General features: G+C 33.2%; 1 protein-coding gene across 1 annotated transcript in view; it reads right to left on the minus strand.

Moving 5' to 3' along the window:
* The window catches only part of TUSC3 (tumor suppressor candidate 3), a 97,678-nt gene that overhangs the window by 37,935 nt on the left and 39,606 nt on the right, over window positions 1-20,137 (minus strand). Inside the window, exons 3-6 of the mRNA XM_015862354.3 lie at window positions 18,986-19,103; window positions 16,853-16,993; window positions 16,034-16,174; window positions 8,592-8,681 (exon numbers count right to left, since the gene is read on the minus strand). Of these exons, the coding sequence (XP_015717840.2) occupies window positions 8,592-8,681; window positions 16,034-16,174; window positions 16,853-16,993; window positions 18,986-19,103 (490 nt within the window). The remainder of the gene's footprint in view (window positions 1-8,591; window positions 8,682-16,033; window positions 16,175-16,852; window positions 16,994-18,985; window positions 19,104-20,137) is intronic.

Here is a 20,137-nt window from a genome sequence, read left to right on the forward strand (position 1 = left end):
GTTCAGGAATGGATTCCAGACCTGCCTAATTAATTACCCCAAATGGAATAATAATGAACCAGACCTTAGAAAGAGTGGAAAAGAGACTGACTAGCAAATACATTTCTCTCTTAAAAGGTCAGAAAGCTTACAGATAAAATGAAAGTTGTCAAGAAGTAAGCTGAGGTGACTCTGCAAATGAAACAAAAAGAGATAGCTCACATTTCAGCCATTAAAACAGAGAGCAAGTGAAGAAGTTAATATGCAGTAAAGGGTGATAATGACCTAATTTCTGAATCCTGTCTTCACCAATGATAATGATGAATAAAAGGGAGACAAGTATTTTCAGCTGGCAGAATGTATCTATGCCATACTAATGGCAAACTCAAAAAGCCTCATTTCAAAACTAGTAGATAAGCCTTAAAGCCTATATTTAATATATTTATCCTGAGTCTATCAGAGTATGCTAGTGTGTAGCTATGGATTAGCATACACGAAAAACACGTGGATTATGATAGCAAATTTGGCTTTCATTAACTTGAGATGCTTTTGGATGAATTTGAAATAGAGAACAATTAAACGTATGAAGGAACATGAAAAATGAGATGAAGTAATTATTCCAAAGAAACTGACAACATATTCAGCAGACAAAATATGTTTCATAAGGCAACTAATCCTCTTGACAAACAAATGTGGTATTACTTATCTGGACTTTAGTAATTCATTCTGCTACATTTAAAGCTAGAAAAATGGGTTTAGAGTAAACATTATAGAACACTGAATAACTGGCTCAACTGGCTTTTAGAAATACTTAACAGAGGAACATTTTGGGACTAATTTAATAAGTATCAAGTCGATTACTTATGTACAAAAACAGGTACTAACAGATTCAGCTTTAAGATTTAAAAAGAACGCTACGTTACATGGGAAAAAAAAATGAAAGCCATCTGCTTGGGAAGTGAGAAGGATTTCCACAAATTATGTTCTCATCTGAAAAACAACTCAGAAAGAAGTGTCCATTATTACGGTGTTCATTATTGTCATCTATCCATCAGAAAGTTAAGCCAGATTCAGGATATAAAACACACTTGCAATTTATATTAATAAACTATTCATCACCTGTAGTCAGGATTTGTCTGTAATGGGCAGGAAGCAACTCAAAAGAACAAAATACTATTTTACTGGAAAGAAGAGCAAAAGAGTTTGTCTAGGCTTTAGAAAATGAAGGCTATTGGGAAGGATATCTGTAAATAAAACAAGAGACAAGAAGGAACTCAACTCAGAGGCAAACATGACAAATAAATAGCAAATCAGTCAATTAAAAACATTTTCAAAGTGTTACAATGTTGCTCTGATATGAGCGTGAGGAACAAAATCTACGTTTAAGATTTTGATAAGATTTGCAATTTTTTTTTGATAATTTTTTTTTTTTATAAAATTTGCAATTTGATAAAATTGCAATTGCCCTTGACTGATCATACAAGGCCCCTTCTGCTTCTGAGTTCTTGCACACTTAGAACTACAGGGCTAGATGAAATGGTGCCATTTGTCCAATATTAACAATATTGAGAAGCAAAAGATAAGAAAAAACTCTAACCAATATTATAAATTTGGACAGCACTTGCTAACTTGGTATTACACTAAATGTATAGGAACTGTCCTTCCCCACATTGCTCTGTGTTTACAATTTCAGTTGATCTGTCTATTTTTAGGACTCCATAATATCCCAAGTTCTATCTTCAATTTACACAGAAAAAACTGAGTAACAGTGATTTTAATGAAAGTCTAATCTGTTACTTCTAGAAAGTTTTCCTAGCCCTTAAAGGCTAGGAAACTAAGCACTCACACATTTTAACAGGAAGAACAGAACAGGAGAACAGGAAATGAAATGGAGGAAAAAAGTGAGAGCAATAATAAATTCAAGCCTGTTTACTGCTTTTATTTTTCAAGATATTCAAGGTTTGAAATATGTTTTTTGTAGTCCTAGACTTAATAGAGTGAGGATGAGGGAGATTTTAGAAGAAATTCTTTACTGTGAGGGTGGTGAGACACTTGAACAGGTTTCTCAGAATGCCACCATGGAGGCATTCAAGGCCAGGCAGCATGAGGCTTCCAATAAACCAGTCTAGCAGGATGTGTTTCTATATACAGCAGAGAGGTTGGAACTAGATCTTAAAGGTCCCTTCCAATCCAAACCATTCTATGATATAACTCTATGATAGTGGAAAGACTGTCGTAGAGCATAAAACAAACATACTACAATCCCTCTGTGAGTTCCTACAGTAGTATATACACTCACACCAAGTTCCTGTGATTTTGTATTTTCCTAACAGAATAAATAATAAAACAAGTGATTAATTATTGAGATTCAAAATGACTAACAGTTTGTATTTAATTCAATCTGGTTCATAAATCAGTTATTAAAATCTGTTCTTAATCTGTGCAGCTGATCCAGTGCTTGCACTACTTCCACTTACTGTAGTATACTTCTGGTTAAATGCGCATTCAGAAGGCAAGGTACTATTATTGTCAAAATTCTCTCCAGATTAGTGCTAGACAAAATGGCTGTGAGTACAAATATAGCCATATAATTCTGCATATTTCCAGAGCTCAGTTTTGAAGTTTTGTTTTCACACACAATACATTTTACTGGCAATACATCTATTTCACTCAGATATCGCAAAACAGTAGAATGTTTTAACTCAGAGAAGTATTTGCTATAAAAGCGCAGGATCCTATTCCTTATTAGAGACCCAGAAGTACAATATGCATACAGAATAAGACTTTTTAGTTTACCTTTTAAATTAGTCATCTTCTATTATTTGTTCTTTCAGAAGCAGTAAAAATGAAGAATTAGCTAAAGAAAGGAACAAATATTGGCATGAGAGATGGACTGATCAGACTAATTTGTTTCCTTGAAAACTTATAAAAAGCATTATATATATATATATATATATATATATATATATATATATATATATATATATAGCATTATATATATATAAATAGCAAGTAGTAAATAGCTGCTGTTTTCCCGATTAAAACAAAACCGCAGCAAAATTTAGATAGCTGTTCAAATGCCTGTTCTTTCTCTTGACATTTTTCACAGGTGTAAGAGAAATCCAACATTGCTACACTGAAATGACAATGTTAATGTTTACTAGAAAACTGTTGAGAGACTAAAATGCTCTTCAACAGAAGAACATACTAGATCCTTAACCCCGGAAGTCTCTGAAGGATAGAACACATTTTCATAATAAAATCATGACACAATTTTGAAATTTTACAACAACAAAAGGAATATCGGCACCCTTTTGTTAAAGGTTATCTTCTGGAAGGGAATGTGAAATATTTGCAAAATAATCTGATGTAGGAAAAGACTATGCTATGCAACAAGGAATGCTGGTAGAGTTTTCCTCTCTTCTTTCCTCACTCCCTCAAAATTGTTTAAAATACTTCCTAAGATTTTAGAACAAACAACAGTCTCAAGGTACAAGAACAGTTCTATTCATCTACAGTGAACAGAATCTCCAGGTTTAATATCTTCTCATTTCCAGTGAGAGTATCTTTGTTATCAGATAATTATGCCACCACTTAAGATACAACTCTGAAGAGGCGTACTGCTTGGCAAAGTTTAATCATATTAAAGTCAATAGCATCTGCCGAATCAAATAAAACTTACTATGTCTGTTCTTAAAGGAAATAAAGTTTAGAAGGATAAAAAGACTAAATTAAAAGGTAAAATATAATGAGTTGTAAGGATAGTCAAATGCTACAACAGGCTGCCTGGAAAGTTTTGGAAATCTCTGCCCATGCATGCATTTAAAATTGGCTATGACAATGTCCTGAGCAATCACACAAGAATCAAACAAGCAGGTTGCCTAGATGTTCCTCACAGGTATCCTCCACTCAAAATTATTCAGTTAAGGGGAAGCACAGCCAGAAAAGAGCAGGAAGAGAGAAAAACCAGATTCCTACCTAGCTCTGAAGCTCAATTTATTAAAACAGTAAATTCTGATACGCAACAGGACTACATGAATAGGTATTTTTCCATGCATCATTCTGTTTTTCTCTTCTTAAAAAAGTGGTTGTTTTTTTTTTCCACTGTTGCATTCTGTCATCTTACCTGAAGATGCTTCTCAGCTTCACATAGTTGAAGTTTTCCTGATTTCTGATATAAAACTGTTCTGCAAAGAACAGTTCATTTTCCAAATGAAACTGAATTGCTTCTAGAAGTCTATCAACATAGAGTTAAAAGGAAAGGGGGCAGTGTGAAGAACTGTTTATTACTTGAAAATACTGATCAATTAAAATTGAATTTCTGTTGTTATGAGCAGCAATTAAAATCTGGCTGCTTTTTTTTTAATTGGATTTTATCATGACAAAATGCTTGCTGCCTGCTTGATTGTCCAAAATCCACTTTTATTTGATGAGAATGTGTTCAATCTTTACAGAGCCAAAATACAGTACTGCAATAAAATGAGCCTATCTAATCTTTTACAGCATGTATGCTTCAAGAATTGATAATTTAGAAGTTCTTATCTCTCATCCAAAAAAGTTTTGTCATGAGAATTCTTCTCCTTCTCTTCCCACATAAAAAACACGTGCAAAATGTTGGGTAACATTGCCCTTTTCTGATATCAAAGTAGAAATATTTGTTATACAGAAAGTCATTGAAGTGCCAACTATAAGTAGCCCTCCTTCAACCTCAAACATTAGGACAGATGCACCTGTTAATAGTTTTCCAAACACTACAGTGTTGTTCATTTTAATGTGCTGATCTGTTAACAGAATTACTTGATACTTTGCTTTATTTTACATTAGCTTCTTACACTGCTAAAGTTTTCCTTTACTGAATCAAGATGGAAATTTTAAGAAAAGACTAGAGAAACCCTTTACTAGAAAAGGTTTCTGAGAAAATTCAGTTGTGATTAATGCAGAAAATCTATTTCATTGAATAAACCCTAAGTAAATAACCTACTTCTCACTTCTATCAAGTATATAGACATAATTATTTATTCCAGCAAATAAATAAAGTATTAATTTCAATAGTACATTCATGATTATTGTTGATGGATGCACCAAAATACTGCTGTGGTACAAGGTTAATCAGGATATCTTATGTCAGACACTGGGACAATAACCTGTGTGAACTTAAAAAAAAAAAAAAAAAAATCCAAAAGAAATACAAATATACAATATAAATATATTCTGTCATTCAGAAAATGACATTTTTATATATTGAAGCTGAACCAAATAATGTGGCCACACATTCCAAACACAATATGCATTCATACACATTTAGACAAATGTTGGAAGCAAGAAGTCTATTTACTGAGCTTGAGAGGGAAGGTATTTCTAACAACAGTTCCAAGAAATAGTTCAGGTGGTTGTTTTGCTGTTTTTTCCTGCTTTAGTTTTTATTATACTTGCCTGATTTCTTTCTTTCTTTATTTTTTTGCTACTTAGCTATAGAAAAATGCTGTGAATTTAGTTATCTTCTTAGTCCAAATATAAATTTTCACAGAGTACCTTATCTTTACATTGGCAAATGGAAAAATGAATCAGAGAGGTCAAACATTTTTCATTTAACTACAGAAACATACAGGTTACTCGACATCCCCATCAGGGAGATTATTTGAAAAGTAGTACTTTAAAGACAGTTCCTGGATAAAAATCTTCCGCTTTAAAACTGTTAAACAATATTGTAATGTAAAAGAGATACTTATATTTGAACTGCTCTGTTAAAAGAACTACCAAAATGTATAAAAAGTACTTCCTAACAACATATTTTTTGTTACACTTGAACAGTTTTAACAAGCTCTGAAAATACAAGACACAGGAATGGAATCCAATTAATATAGCGGCAAACAAAACTATTACCCATTTCACAGGGCATCAACTTGTGTAGGAAAGGCATCTAATATCTGACAAGAAAAATACAGTATCTCCCCCTCCACACAAACTTTCCAAATTCTAATCGTTTCTTCTAAATAATGAAGGAAAATTATAAGCTTTCAAAACCATTTTCATTATTTTTAGATCTATCTTGTCCTTCAATTTGTTATCAAAAAATACAACAGATAACATCAAGACAGAAGTCTAGCACAACAAGTTTGAACTCGTTTGGTCAACCTAAAGCAGTACTGAAAGACAGTATACGAATCCAAAAACTAAAATTAGCTGAATGTAGGGATGAATACAGGAAACAATTCAATGAGGTCAGTGAGAGAGTGCATCAACTTCACAGAACAGATCTACTTGGAATTACAGAAATAAGGCTTAAAAGCTCCATTCCAAGAATATAATCACAGAATTACTCAAAAGTAATTTTGGTAATCAAGCAAAGAATCACAAATGCAGAGAACAAGTAAAAAAATTAAGAAATGTTAGCAGTACTCCTACAATAAAATGATACTAAGAACTAGCATTGTTTAAGGAAAGCAAACAAATGCCTTTTCATCTTTAAAAAATATATATATATAAGATAAATGAAGTGCCAACTAAAATTATGACAAGAAAATTTTCTGAATGACAGAATATATTTATATTATATAAGTTTGAATCTAACAATAAAACAACCAAGCTTGGCGAGATATTCTGTGCCTTCTCTTGAAAATGAGAGTTTAAATGATTTTTGAAAGCAGTTTGTAAGTACTTTATACAAGAAATCCTTATACAAAATTGGCATCCAAATTTGGAATTGGTACTAAGTCCTGGACATTGGAAATAAAGCAATGAGTTAAATTTCATTCAGATATAAAGATAGCAGTTGCAAACAATACAAAACCAGTGCTACATTTTATTATCATGGCTGAATACATTTTACAGAAGCATTGTATCAGCAGCTTTATGACTTCAGATTCAGGGGAACATTGATGACTGTTAGATAAAATGAAACAGGAAAAAATTCAATAATATTTTTTGCAAAAAAAAAATGACATGTAATGGTCTAAAAAATACTTAAGCTTCTAGCACTTGTAAAAATCAAAGCTTTAAATTGCAACAGAACTGGTCAGTGATATGTTAAATTACTCAGGAGCTTGGCAATCCTGTAACTACCTATATCAACTTTAATTCTTAGAATCTGACATTTTACTTACTGATCAAGGCAACTCCAAGGAGATAAAAATACTGACACATGAACATGTGGAAAGTGAATCAGAGAATCAAAATAACTTACCTGAAGACATCTAGGGGAAAAAAAATAGATAGGTATACGTGTTGACTAATATAACACTTTAGCAACTAGAATTTATGATTGTCTCACCACTATTTTCACTATTTGGTTGCTTGTGTTTGTACTACCAAAGCAGCACCTTTTCACACACATTCACAGAGAATCTAAGTTCATATTATGAAAACCAAAACAAGATTGCAAAGACTGAGGAAGGATAAAAGGGATATTTTTAAATGATTTGAGGTAGATTACACTTCAGAATCAAGTCTTTATGTGTATAAACCAACGTATGGTAACAAACAAATTTAAGAGAAACAGTGCTTTTTCTATGCAGTATTTCTCTTTCTGTCACTCTATAGGAAAACTTCATAAGTTTATTACTGCATGTCAGTAATGAAAAATTTTAAAACTTTCATAAAGATTATTTACTACACTACCAGCTCTACTTCTGCATAAGATAGTTGACAGATTGAATCATGTTACTTTAAGATCACAGTATGCTGTTATATTCCTGATACAAAGCAGATCAGTAATCAAACCATTTTTTTTTTCTTTTGCTAGTCCAATTAAGATAAGACACAAAGAGAATAAATTTTCTTTTAAGCTCCAAGACATCAGCCAATCTCTTTTAACTAGTGTTGGTCAAAGCCGAACATGGCTCAACATGCCATACATGCACAAAAAAGTTTCCTGCCTAATTTTCACAACAATTTATTAGGGAAGTAGTAAGTAAGGAAGAGTACCAGAAACTACACACAGTCCTCTCTACCCCATCCTGCCACCACGCACGCAAATTCTCCCTGTGAGCTCTGATGAACAGTGTTAATTTATGAGCAGAAAGGAGCAAGGATGAAAACTCTTTGAAAGACAGCTCAATCAGCATATAATATCAATTTCAGGAGTGTTCAATTAATGGTAACTTCCCAAGAAGCTGATAGAGAAATTGAAGGAGTAATGAAATACAGGAAAAAGCATTACGTAAAGTTCTGAACATTCAGCAGGAATCTGACAGGTATGATGGAAAATGGCAAATATTTTAATGTGTTTCTTCTGTCATCTTTTCTAACTAAAATGCTTAAGAGGAAGAGGTTACAGATTTCAAAGGTTTGTGTAAGTAAAAAAAAAAAAAAAATGTTTTTCACAGTAAGTGAGTATTTTTCTACAAAAAGACAAAATCCATTTATTACTGAAAAGTGGAAACTGTGTGCTATGAAACACTTTACAGTACATTCACTGCAGCTGGGAGCGTGATAAAGGAATTGTGAAATTTCATTGTTCAAATCAAAGACAGCAGAATTTTCTAAAACACCAAAAAATTCTGTAACAGAATAAGCTTAGAGTTTCAGATCTCAGACTCTGGCCCAGTATCACACAGGGCAAATATCTGTAGTCACAGATTCACCACCAAATACAATTAAAGGAATTAACTCACCACTTGTCCATTCTGAGGATTTTTATGAGCATACGGGGGTCCACGGATGTGATTCCACATCTGACCTGATGTCATTGCAAATACAACACACTAGAAAAACAGAAGACCAATACAATCATTTATTTACAAAGACGGATTTTCAGAATTTGACTTGAAGCAATCATCTCTTTATATGCACTTGGAACTGCCACGTTTACACACCCATATGGCAGAAAACACTCATGACTGTGAAAGGCATTCATTGCAAATATACTGAAAACTGCAATTCAAGATTTCTGCAACCTTTCATGAAGTTATTTCTGCCTCTACAACAAATCTTTAGTTTAGCAGTTTGCTATAAGTTATAGGAAACAATATAAAACACAACAGAAAAAAAATTGAATTATCCACCCATTTAAGAAATTCCCACTGTGTGTACCATATGACTGTGATTCATTTTAGCCACGACAAAATACAGCGGTTGAGACAACAGAAATTTCCTTCACTGGTGCTAGGTTAGGAATTCATCAAAACGGGAAATACATCTTGCAGATGGTCATAGCAGTAGTCACTATGACAATCTTAAAGACGAAAGTGTAATACCTTCTGATTACCAAATGAGAAAAATTGTTATGTTTCTGATAAATATTTAGATATTTAGAAACATATTTAAGATTTATTAGTACAAATAATCATTTTAAAACTTCAATATAAATTAGTCCAGCTTCTCCATACACTCTCATTTTACTGTATATATATATTCCCCCCAGCACAGTACAGTCATATCAATAAGCAGATGGATTACAAATGTAAAATTTTCATTTATTTTTAACAGAATGGCTTGCTAAGCCAGAAGAGAAAAATTTGTTTTTTACTAAAAAGGTGGGGAAGAGCTCTTCAACTTTTCTGGAACCAATGTATTTGTTAAATAAATTTAAACCAGCACAGCTCTTTATCCCAGTAAATCCAGTATGGACTCTCTAGCAATACACTTTGAACCAACTTCAGACAATTTAGGACTGAATCTTGGCAGGTTATATAGAATCATAGAATCACCCACGTTGGAAAAGACCTCGAAGACCATCAAGTCCAACCACAGCCTAACCATAGTACCCTAACTCTAACAACCCTCTGCTAAATCATATTCCTGAGCACCACATCCATGTTATAGAAACAGATCAGATAGTTATGCCTAATCTATATTACTTTTGAGAATTTCAGTAGTGCACAACTTTTGTTTGTTTTTCTACTCTCATTAGGATGAATTAGCTATGACCAAGATAATGGTGTAGAGTAGGCATGAGATAATAGCAGAGACATCAATACAAGTAACACAAGACACAGTATGGAATAGAAGGAGAGGAGGCACATGATGACATTAGTTGTAAAACAGAGACAAGAAAGCTGGGGAAAACCTGCCCTAGGGGTAATAAAGGCAAAAGATATGCATCACTTTATCCTTTAAATTTTGATTTAAAGTGTAGTCACAGATCACTGAATAAAGGACAAAATTTTAAAGTATCCCCAAATAGGTCCTACAGCAAAGAGGATAAAATTATCCTCCTCCCAATGAAGAACCAAGAAAACTCACCCTAATAATTCCTTTTCCCAGACCAAAGCAAAAAGATCTCAAGTTCTGAAGAGAACCAGAAGAATAACCATGGCATTCAGAAAGGAAAGACATTAGAAGTATGCACATAACAATTTTAAATGTGTTATTACAATTGGCAGTTTAAAATCAGTATAAAGAAAATAGCAAGAATGTTTTTTTCCCCTGTAATTATCATATCTGGTTTAATAATAATTCTTAGAATATGCTGTTAGATGGCAACTATACTAAGAACAAATTCTTGGTTCTAAATATAAACTGTGATTCATTTTGTACATAACAGGATTTGAAGTGTAACAGTATTGTAATTAATATGGCAAATGAAAGCGTATTGGTAGTGATTATCAGCAAACAGATTATGTTTTAATTATTAATATGCAATAAAGTGAAAAGACTATATGCTTCAATTACTGCCAAAGAGAAACATCCTGCAGATCATTTTAGCTGGGAATTTATACTGTAATTTTGGTGATGAATCATACAGCTTATGTAAAGGTAAAAGTGTAGAAACTGAAGAGGGTAAGAAAAATGACATAAGAGATGAAAATCCAAGACTGAGACAGCTGGAAAGTAAAACACCAAAAAAGAACAGTTTGGTCTCTTTTTTGTTTGTTTTTGTTTTGTTTTTTAATGAAAATTAACATTTTACTTATTCTTAAATAAATGTATAATTTAGTCTCTTGAGTCAAATCTGTTTCCATACATAAACAAGAAAAAACCTCAGTTTTTATTTATTATGAACTTCATAACTAAGAATTCTTTCAAATTACCTCTCTAATGTCTCTCCAATGTCTGCTAGTATAAATAAACAGCCTCACAACATGGTAGCATCTAAAAAAAAATACCTTGGAGAAAACACTTGGAAGAACCTTTTAATCTAGTTTAGGTACTTTAGCATTTCCATCATATTCCTTAAGCAGGCATTTGGTATGCTATAGACAATACTTGACATTCAAACTTATTTCGCTCCACTCCATATTCTCTTATTGCTATCACTGAGGTACTGTTCCACAGTATTTATAAGTGGAATCTACAGACTTCTAGTATTTGTAAAACTTGTCTGAAATATACCTCACTATTTTTAGAACTCACGCATGTATTATAGATAGTGTGATATCCCATGCTTAACATTCCAAACCCCCTGGTTTCCATATGTTCAAATTTTTCACAACTCTTATCATTACTGTGAGTTGATGTTTCTCCAGATCCAGCTTCTACAAACACACTTCTGTGAATGACTTGCAACATGTGATTAATGTCTTCATGTTTACCTTAAGGGGTTGTATCATACTGATACAATGTCATTGATACAATGAAAAAACTCATATGCAGAGAAATGGTCCCTTTCCAACGTTAATGTATCTTGTAAAGGTAGAAAGGATGAAAGGTGGAGAAAGACAAAAAAAGAAAAATAAAAAAAAAGCTGTGGCATTTTCCTCTATGAGCGTAAGAGGATTTATAACTCCACTTACCCAGTTCTACAGATACGGTACAACACACACCTCACCAAGGACAGCCCTTTCATACACCTGCCCCCTTCTTTCTCGTCATCATACTCCCAGAATATTTTACCAACTGCATGCCATAATTTTATCAGGGGAGCTCAGGATTTAGCTATTTTAGGAGCTTCTTGATCTAGCTTGCTTGATCTGCATCTAAATGATAACAGCAAAGTGTGGAACAGAATGATCAACAAAAGCAGTACAGAGAGGGAAGGACCAATGATTAGTTTCAACACTTTATGGTCCAAGGACCAAATATCCACAGGATGGCTTCAAACATAAGAAAGCTCACCTCAAGTGCACTATATATATAAATAGGTTTGTCTGCTCAAGAACCTTGTGAACAAATTGCAAGTGGGAGTCTTTCTCAATGGTTTCACAGTGAAAAATCTCAGCCTTAGTTCTGATAAGAGGGAACAGGTCTGAATTCACCAGTGGTGTGTCTGGGTTTACCAGAAGTTTTTAAGAGTAGACAAACAGTAACTAAGCACATAGGGTTCCTTCAGCACACTGAAGTAGTATTAAGATGCAGTCTTACAAGTACATGGAGAAAATCTCTCTACTATTCTCAAACTTTCAAAATTTTGTCAAATGATTTAGGTGTGATTTGTTACTTCTCCAGAGGTACAAACATTGCTTAACACTATCTGCCAATTTACTTAACAAATGTATTAGAGGCTTAAAAGGCCATATGGCATGCATTTTGAAATAAAACTTCCTGCTAGCAGGTACTATGCAAAGAAGCTCATTATATCTCTCTATAGGTTTAGACCACAAAACATGGTGATAATTTTGCAAGACATGAAAAACAGGAAAATTCATTTATAAAAATAGTTAAATAGAAGCCTAATTTCAAAAATGAGGAGACCCAAGCAGCCAGTTCTGTACCCAATTTCTATAATTACTCTACATTTGTAAATTTTATCCAACTCACAACTACTGCTCCCAAGAAATTTAATCCCTTCTACCCAGTTTAAATTTCCTTTTGCACTCAAAAAAGGCTGCAGTATTTGTACTCAATTTCTAAAGAACAACTTATTAGAATCTCTAGCAAGGCACAGACATTTCAAGGACAGGAACTACAAGTACACAAGCAAAAAGAAGGCATTTCTGTATCTTTAAACATGACTTGCACCTCTTTTTTAGAGTTCCCATGTATAGGAGCCTGATTTTTTCCTTCTGTATACTGGAATAAAACAAACTGCTTATCTATCCTCATTTCAAGAAAGAAGTAAAGGATTACTAGCAGACTTCAAGTTCCTTTGGAGCTGTAACTAATGATGAATGTACTATATGATATAGGCATTGTGCAAGTGTGCAGTGTGCAGCACAGAACATATATCTCATAATCACTAACTGTTGAGACAACAGTAAATACATGTATTCATCTCCTCCTTGAAGTGATTTCACAGCCTTTGTCCAGAAGAATCAACTCCTAGGCAGATGTCTTGGACTCTGAACACAGACTTTGCCCTCACAGACACCATAGGCAAAACTGAAATACACACCAAAAACGAAACTGAAAATTACTTGCAGGAAAGCATGGTGACAATCTGGTAAATACACTGTTTTGGAAAGCCCTCCCAGTTCTACATTCTAGTTAATTGAACAAATATTTTCTCGGCACTAGAACTGTTGTCTGAAATGTAGCAATTCCTTATCTAAAACGTTAGAAATTTGCTCAGCTTCCACTGTCTGACCTTTTGCTCCCTGCTTAAGAAATGAACGGTCTTGACAAGAACCTGGATTGCTTTTTGTTATCAGTATAAAATGAATGACTCTGCAAATATCTAAGGGCTGAAGTCTAAATCCCTCCTCATTTTTGCACTACACACAAGATGAAAAATATCCATAGATGAGTCGTAAGAATGAATTAAAGTCTAAAATAATGCAGGGGATAAATTTTGAGTGTGATTCCAAAAGATGCCTTTTTTTAATATTAGGTACTCAACCACCAACGTTTGCCATTCTAGAAGTCTTTTGGGTAATGTTGCAAGTAAAAATGCCTAAGGCATACAAGGTACTACTGAGTCTCCAGTGCTTCCACGAGGGAATGAAAACAGCTAATTGCACTGCTCCTGCTCAATTTAATGTTCAGGACAAAACTAATTTGAGTCTTGTGTTAACTGGAGCTGGAATCAATGCATGAGATGAAGCTTCTCTCAATTCTGAGCCTATCAAAAACATTACAAGTGCAATTAAAAATGGCATTCCAATTTTTTTCAATTAAAACACTGTTGGAAATATTATTTCTAAGACAACTCATTGATGTTGATGGTCATATTGAACATAAGTCTAGTCAACACTTCTGGTATTCTTTTTTCTTCTGCTCGTAGAGGTGCTTTATACAGTGAATTTTTTTCTGTTTTTTGTTTTGTTTTGTTTTTAGGAAGAGACACACTGTCAGTTTTTCATTAAAAACAAACAAAAACAATTATCCAAAATTTAGGAAATTAAAAGATCTTCAAAAAAACAACAGCAGCAACAAAAAACACATTAAAAAAAAGTTTTAGGAACTTAAACTTTTAGTAAAGTACGTTTTAATGATAGAAAAAAAGTACCAACATAAGACAATGATAATCATATATCTTAGAATGAATATACTAATGGTTGTCCATTTTCACTTCTGTGAATCCTGACTCATTCTAGTCATTTCACAGAACATACAGAGAATCTGAGGTCACCTGTTCAAAGCCTGAAATCTCGACTCCCTGCTGACTCCATCAAAAGAAATATCAGTGTTAACTTGTACGTTGATATAGATCTGATTAAAAGGACTCACAGTAACTGGATAAACATTGCTCAAACATTTCAGCATGGGGCTTTGACAACATTGCGAAGGGAAGAGAGTAATCAAGATGTTTTAAAAAAAACAGCTGAAGTCACAGTTAATTGCTATCCTCTTATTTACCTTGAGATATGTTTTTTTCTAAAATATCTTTTCAAGTGCTGCGCGTCTTTAAAACAAACAGATTTTACAGGAAGCAGTATTAGAAATAGCAATAAATCACATTGATGTCACTTTTATCCCTTTAAATTCTATCACTACCTATTAATGCAATCAGTAGGATAAGTACTGAAAGGCACAAATATTGTGCTGACTTTTTTCTAAATGTCTGATTACATTTAGGCAGTGACTCTCTCCAAAGGAGCTTGGTTCACCGTAATTAGAAGTTTCCTATTCTGTATTATACAGTTATGTACAGATGTAAAATGTCAAGCAGCACTAGAGATAACAGCAAATATTTTGAGAAAAAAATTGATTCATTAACTTCCTTAATTTAGTTTTTAAGTTAGTTATGTATTCAACTATCTATTTGATGCAGATAGTAATAGAATTATTCTTCATTTGAAGAACTGAGTTTTAGCCTCTACAAGATGGAACAACTCCTCCTGTTCCCCCCTTCCCAACATTGAGTTTCTGGTAAGAAACACTGGGGCATGAAATTGGAATAAAATTGCTGTTTCCACAGACATGGTGCATGATTAAACACAGTAAGTTCTATTGATTACATACTTGATTTTTGACACAAATATCTATTTTATTGTGCTAATTATTATTTAACACAGATGACCTCAAAATATTCAAGTAAGATTCCAATAACTGCTACATATCTTTATCAAACAAGTTTTCAGGTACTTTCAAAAAAAAATTATCACTGAGAAATACCAGTAACCTAGACAAATACATGGAACTAACTAGAGGGAACAGCCTTATTTTGGAAGGAAATTGTTAAAACTCTAGTTTCTGTGCAAGTAACAAAATATGCTACAGCTCAGTATACTCCACATGACATCCTGGAACAAAGAACACATTCTGCCCTTGGCTCTTGAAATTGAAAGAAAACTTAAATTCAGACCTTCAGCCAAATATTAAAGAGTTCTTGACAGTGACTCCACTTCAATATCTTTTTAATCATTTAGACATCAAAATGAATTACAACCAACCAGGCACTAAGTAACTTCTTCCTTGAACTGATGTAATAAGTGTAATAAGTTGTCAGCGAGCTCATCAGCTGAGTGCCATAAAAAGTAGCATTTTGCAACACTTGTTACAAAAAAGCATGTTGAATGATAACAAGAAACATCAGTAACACTCTCTATTAAACATATTTTTCTGCTGAAGTTCAAACAATAATCTTCAGCCAACAACTGAAGAAAAAACATTAATTTTCAGTGAATGATTCCTAGTAACTGATCTTCACAGCTGACAAGTTAGCTCCAAGATTAAGATGAATCTGTTGCTACCACCCTGATGTATGTACTGACAGATTTTACTTTACTGTGCAATAACAAAATATGCTAAAAAAGGGAACTAATTCAAAGCATATACATATGGAAAAAGTGCATACCAAAGCTGCCATGGCCCAGCCTGTTTTGTTGTAGATGAATTCTAAATTATTTCTTCTTAGATATAACAATCCACCAACAAGAGATACCAGAAGAGCCAAAGCAATTGTACCAGAATAATTTGGAGGCCTGAACACTCTAATCTGAAAGAGATAAATGCAAACATACACATCACAAGGAAATACATACATGGAGAATACCTTCATTACAGACAAACAATGAACATCTGAGGTCTGGTGTTAACAAAGACTAATAACTGAATGTATCCATGAATAAGAAGAAACAGTACTAGCTTTGGTAACAGGAAAACAGTTTTTAAGCACTAATAATTTGCTACTAATCTGAAAACCTATATACAGAACATTTCCATTCTTAACTTGTAAGAAAATGAAGCTGACATACATAACAAAATATATGTATATATATAATAATTATAATTTTTAACAGATGTGCCTTTGTGACTGAACTAGTTGCAGCTACTTTGATTTACTTTGTATGTATTACTCCAAGCACATATTACTTATTAAGAACTAATTATCACAATCACCACTTCTCTTCATCTAGAAAAGACCACATATAATCATATAATTTACAAAGCAAGAACAATCTTCAAACTGCAGCTACCATAACTACTACTTTTTTTCCTTTTTTTTCCTTTTTTTTTTTCTTCTTTTTTTTTTTTTTTTTTTTTTTTGCTGTCAAGATTCCACATTTGAGGGAAAAACAGGTATTAAGGGGAGATGACATTTATCATCTGCCTGTCTCAAACTACCAAGGTACATACGTTTGGCTCCAACTTTTAAAATTGTTGAAAGACTTACATGAACATCTGTTCTGTCAGCTATCCATTTCGCTAGCTGTTCAGCCGCAAATCCGATTCTCTGCAGGTCAAATGTGTCAGCTCTCTTGGGTTTACCTTTTGGAGGAAAATGCATGAAAGTCGGAGCAGAGTTCATATTAAGCTATAAAACCAGGAAAAAATAGCAAAAAAATTAGTAACTTCATATCTAAAAATGTTTAATTTTTATGTACCAGACAACATAAGCATAATTAGTGTGAAAAGCAGTATTTGCATTCCCAAATCATAATTTAGTGTCGTTTTGTTCTGGTTGTTTGTTTTTTTTTTAATACATCTTCATACACAGCTCTGTAAGAAGAGTGATCAGAGCACTGCATTTCTTGCTATTTTCTTCTGGTAGAGCCTTTGGGATGTTTCACAGCTCAGAGTATTTCACCTGCAAGCTTTTCTGAGTATGAGTATCTTATGCTTCATAGTTTCCACACATTATAAGAACTTCCCCATAAATAGTAAAACAGAGACCTCGCTTCCCTCCAATCAATTAAAGAATATTAGGTTGAAATTCAAAGGCCAGCACATTCTTCCCTATATTCTGCAGCTATACTTCATACAGGGAGGAAAAAAAAAAAAAGAGAAAAAAACAAATGAATTCTATCACATCACCAAAACATTATCTAATCAATACAAAACTGACTCTATCATTAGAAATTACCTGATATTTAAATATTTTTCATCTAAGTAAAAAGCAGCCCACTTCCCTAGTGAACTAATAACAAAATAAAAATAGCCTTAGAAAGGATAAGAGAGCTGTTGTGAAGTAGTTTAACACAATATTTTCTAAGATTTAAAAGCTAGAGAAGCAGAAACCATCTGCCATCATTGTACAGGGCCCAGGGAAAGCTGGTTTGCAGATGTTTTGTTGTTTCTCGACAAATAGGATAAAAGACAAAAAGCAAAACAGTTTTTTGTTGTTCAATTTTTTTCCTCCCTTCCCCCCTCCCGCCAACTTTTTGCTCTGACATCACTAGAGCAGTACTGTTTTGCATACATACGCACAAGGTCAGAATTATTTCAAAATTCGTGTTAAAAGTCCCTGGTAATTGGTGTCCCTTATGCTTAACACTGGATTTCTCAGAAGCAGACATAAAAAACATTTTATCTTATTTGGCATAACTTCTATGTGCGTTTAAATGCACATAATCTGACATAAACACTAGCTGCTCTCTTCTACATAAGGAAAAAGCTGGACTGGACTATTTTGATATGCACTGATGACTTAAGGCAAGATTAAACAGTATATTTTGTATTATTGCAGCTATAAAATATAATGTGAAATTAAAATTTTAAAGGTTATTTCAAAATTAATAAAGCAAAATTTTACCTATTAACAAACTTACTTAACAGAACATATTCCAAAGTATCTACTGGACACAAAAATAGTCAGGAAATACAGTAATTAAACTTTCAAAAATATTAAACTTCTGAAAATTAAATACTAGACATTTTCCCTGAAAAGTTTACTCAAAATAGAGTGCTTCAAAACTCAATTCTCTTCTTAATCTCCATTTTTAGCCTCAGTCAAGAGATGAATATTAAACAGAACATCACTGAAGTAATTGGCAACACTTCCCAGGAATGTGTTTTTTCTTGAATACTCAATTTAAGAGGGAATTTCAGACTATTCTCCAGGAAGTGATTCCTCATTCATCACAGCCAATACAGAAAACCAAAAGTCTATTTTCTTTTGCCTGAAGAACTTCCAGACAAAGAGTTAGAAATTTGAAGAATATTTCTCACATAAAGGCAACTAAATAACTTAAAATACATTTTTTTCCCTGAAGGAAATCTTTAAATACAAATGTTATTTCTATTATATTTACCTACAGAACACACTAACAAAGGGCTGATTAAATTTTGCATTTGCATCAGTTAATTTATTAATAAACATTATGAACCACATTTGGAAAATACCAAAAGTAGCTACTTGCATAAGCAGTCCTTGGTTAAGTCATAGAAATTCCAGCATCTGTTACTTGTATCCAGAAAGAATTTACATATGAAGTGCATACAGAGGAATGTTATCTAAGGAAATAATTGTTTTCTAGTGTCCTTTAGTAAATAACATTAAGAATGTATTACAATATGAAGCATTTACCTGTTGAAAAACATCCGCCCCTTCATCATAATCCACTATTGTGAAAAACAGCTTGTTTGAAAAAGCAGATGAATAGCGCCATGAATTAGCCAGAACTTGATATTCTTCATTAGCTTGCCTAAAAGAAACAAACATATATCTGTGTGGCATTCACTGGCAAAAGCGACACTCTAGCCAGCTGCAGCAATTAGATTAGTTACTCTTGCAATATCACTCTCAACATCCATATTATCAATTTTAAAAGAAGTCTCAGCTCTATGCATCACTGCTTCATACCTGCCTTCTCTAAAATTACAAATGATTTAAGTCGAACTAAAAGCAGAAACATTTTAGATGTTCACATTTAAAAGCCTCAGAAAACACAAAAGCCTCAGGAGTGGCCTGAGTGGCCAGCATCACCAAAATCTGCAAGCACGTCTATGCACGGAGACACTTACATGGTCCTCAAGTACAATACCAGGATTTACTTGAGGAAGAGAATATGGGAATATTGAAACTGGTGGAAAAAACATGAAGAAATGTGACTGCAAATGCATAGAAAAAGCTCTGCCCACACTATTTCAAAAAAAACTGTTAAACACTGGGGAAGCAATTAAACTGACAGGAGGTTTGCTAGTAACAGAAAAATGCACAAGATTATTTCTATAAAACATGTTTTGGAAGTGATAAAGGATAGTTTTCCACAACACAACAGCATTACATAATCCTTTCCATCATCATTAGAAAGTCAATTTTATTACTACTAGTATTTGTAAGAAAAGCTTCAATTGGCTTTTCTCACAGCTCTGTATTCAAGGTTGTTTCTGTTCTTGTTTGGTTGCTTCATTTATCTTAAATCTGGTCATGTCCACACTGAGAAGAAGGGAAAAAAAAAAAAAAAAAAAGAAAAGAAAAGAAAAGAAACACTGGGAAACCTTACCCACAGAGAAGAGCCACAAAACAACAGACAGAAATATAAAACAAATTCTTCCACAGGACAAATTCATATCAACAAATAATTAAATAAAAAGCAAAGGAAAAGAACCTGGAAGGAACCTTGCAATACTTTCATCTTTACATAGGCTCCTTCACTAATTACTTCCATTTTAGCAATTAATCATAGTAATTGCATCTGTCATAGACCTCAAACCAGCAATCCAATATTTGGCAACT

The sequence above is a fragment of the Coturnix japonica genome, chromosome 4 (genome assembly GCF_054131305.1).
Source record: "Coturnix japonica strain WE chromosome 4, WE-NBRP24, whole genome shotgun sequence".
In the NCBI taxonomy this organism is placed as follows: Eukaryota; Metazoa; Chordata; class Aves; order Galliformes; family Phasianidae; genus Coturnix; species Coturnix japonica.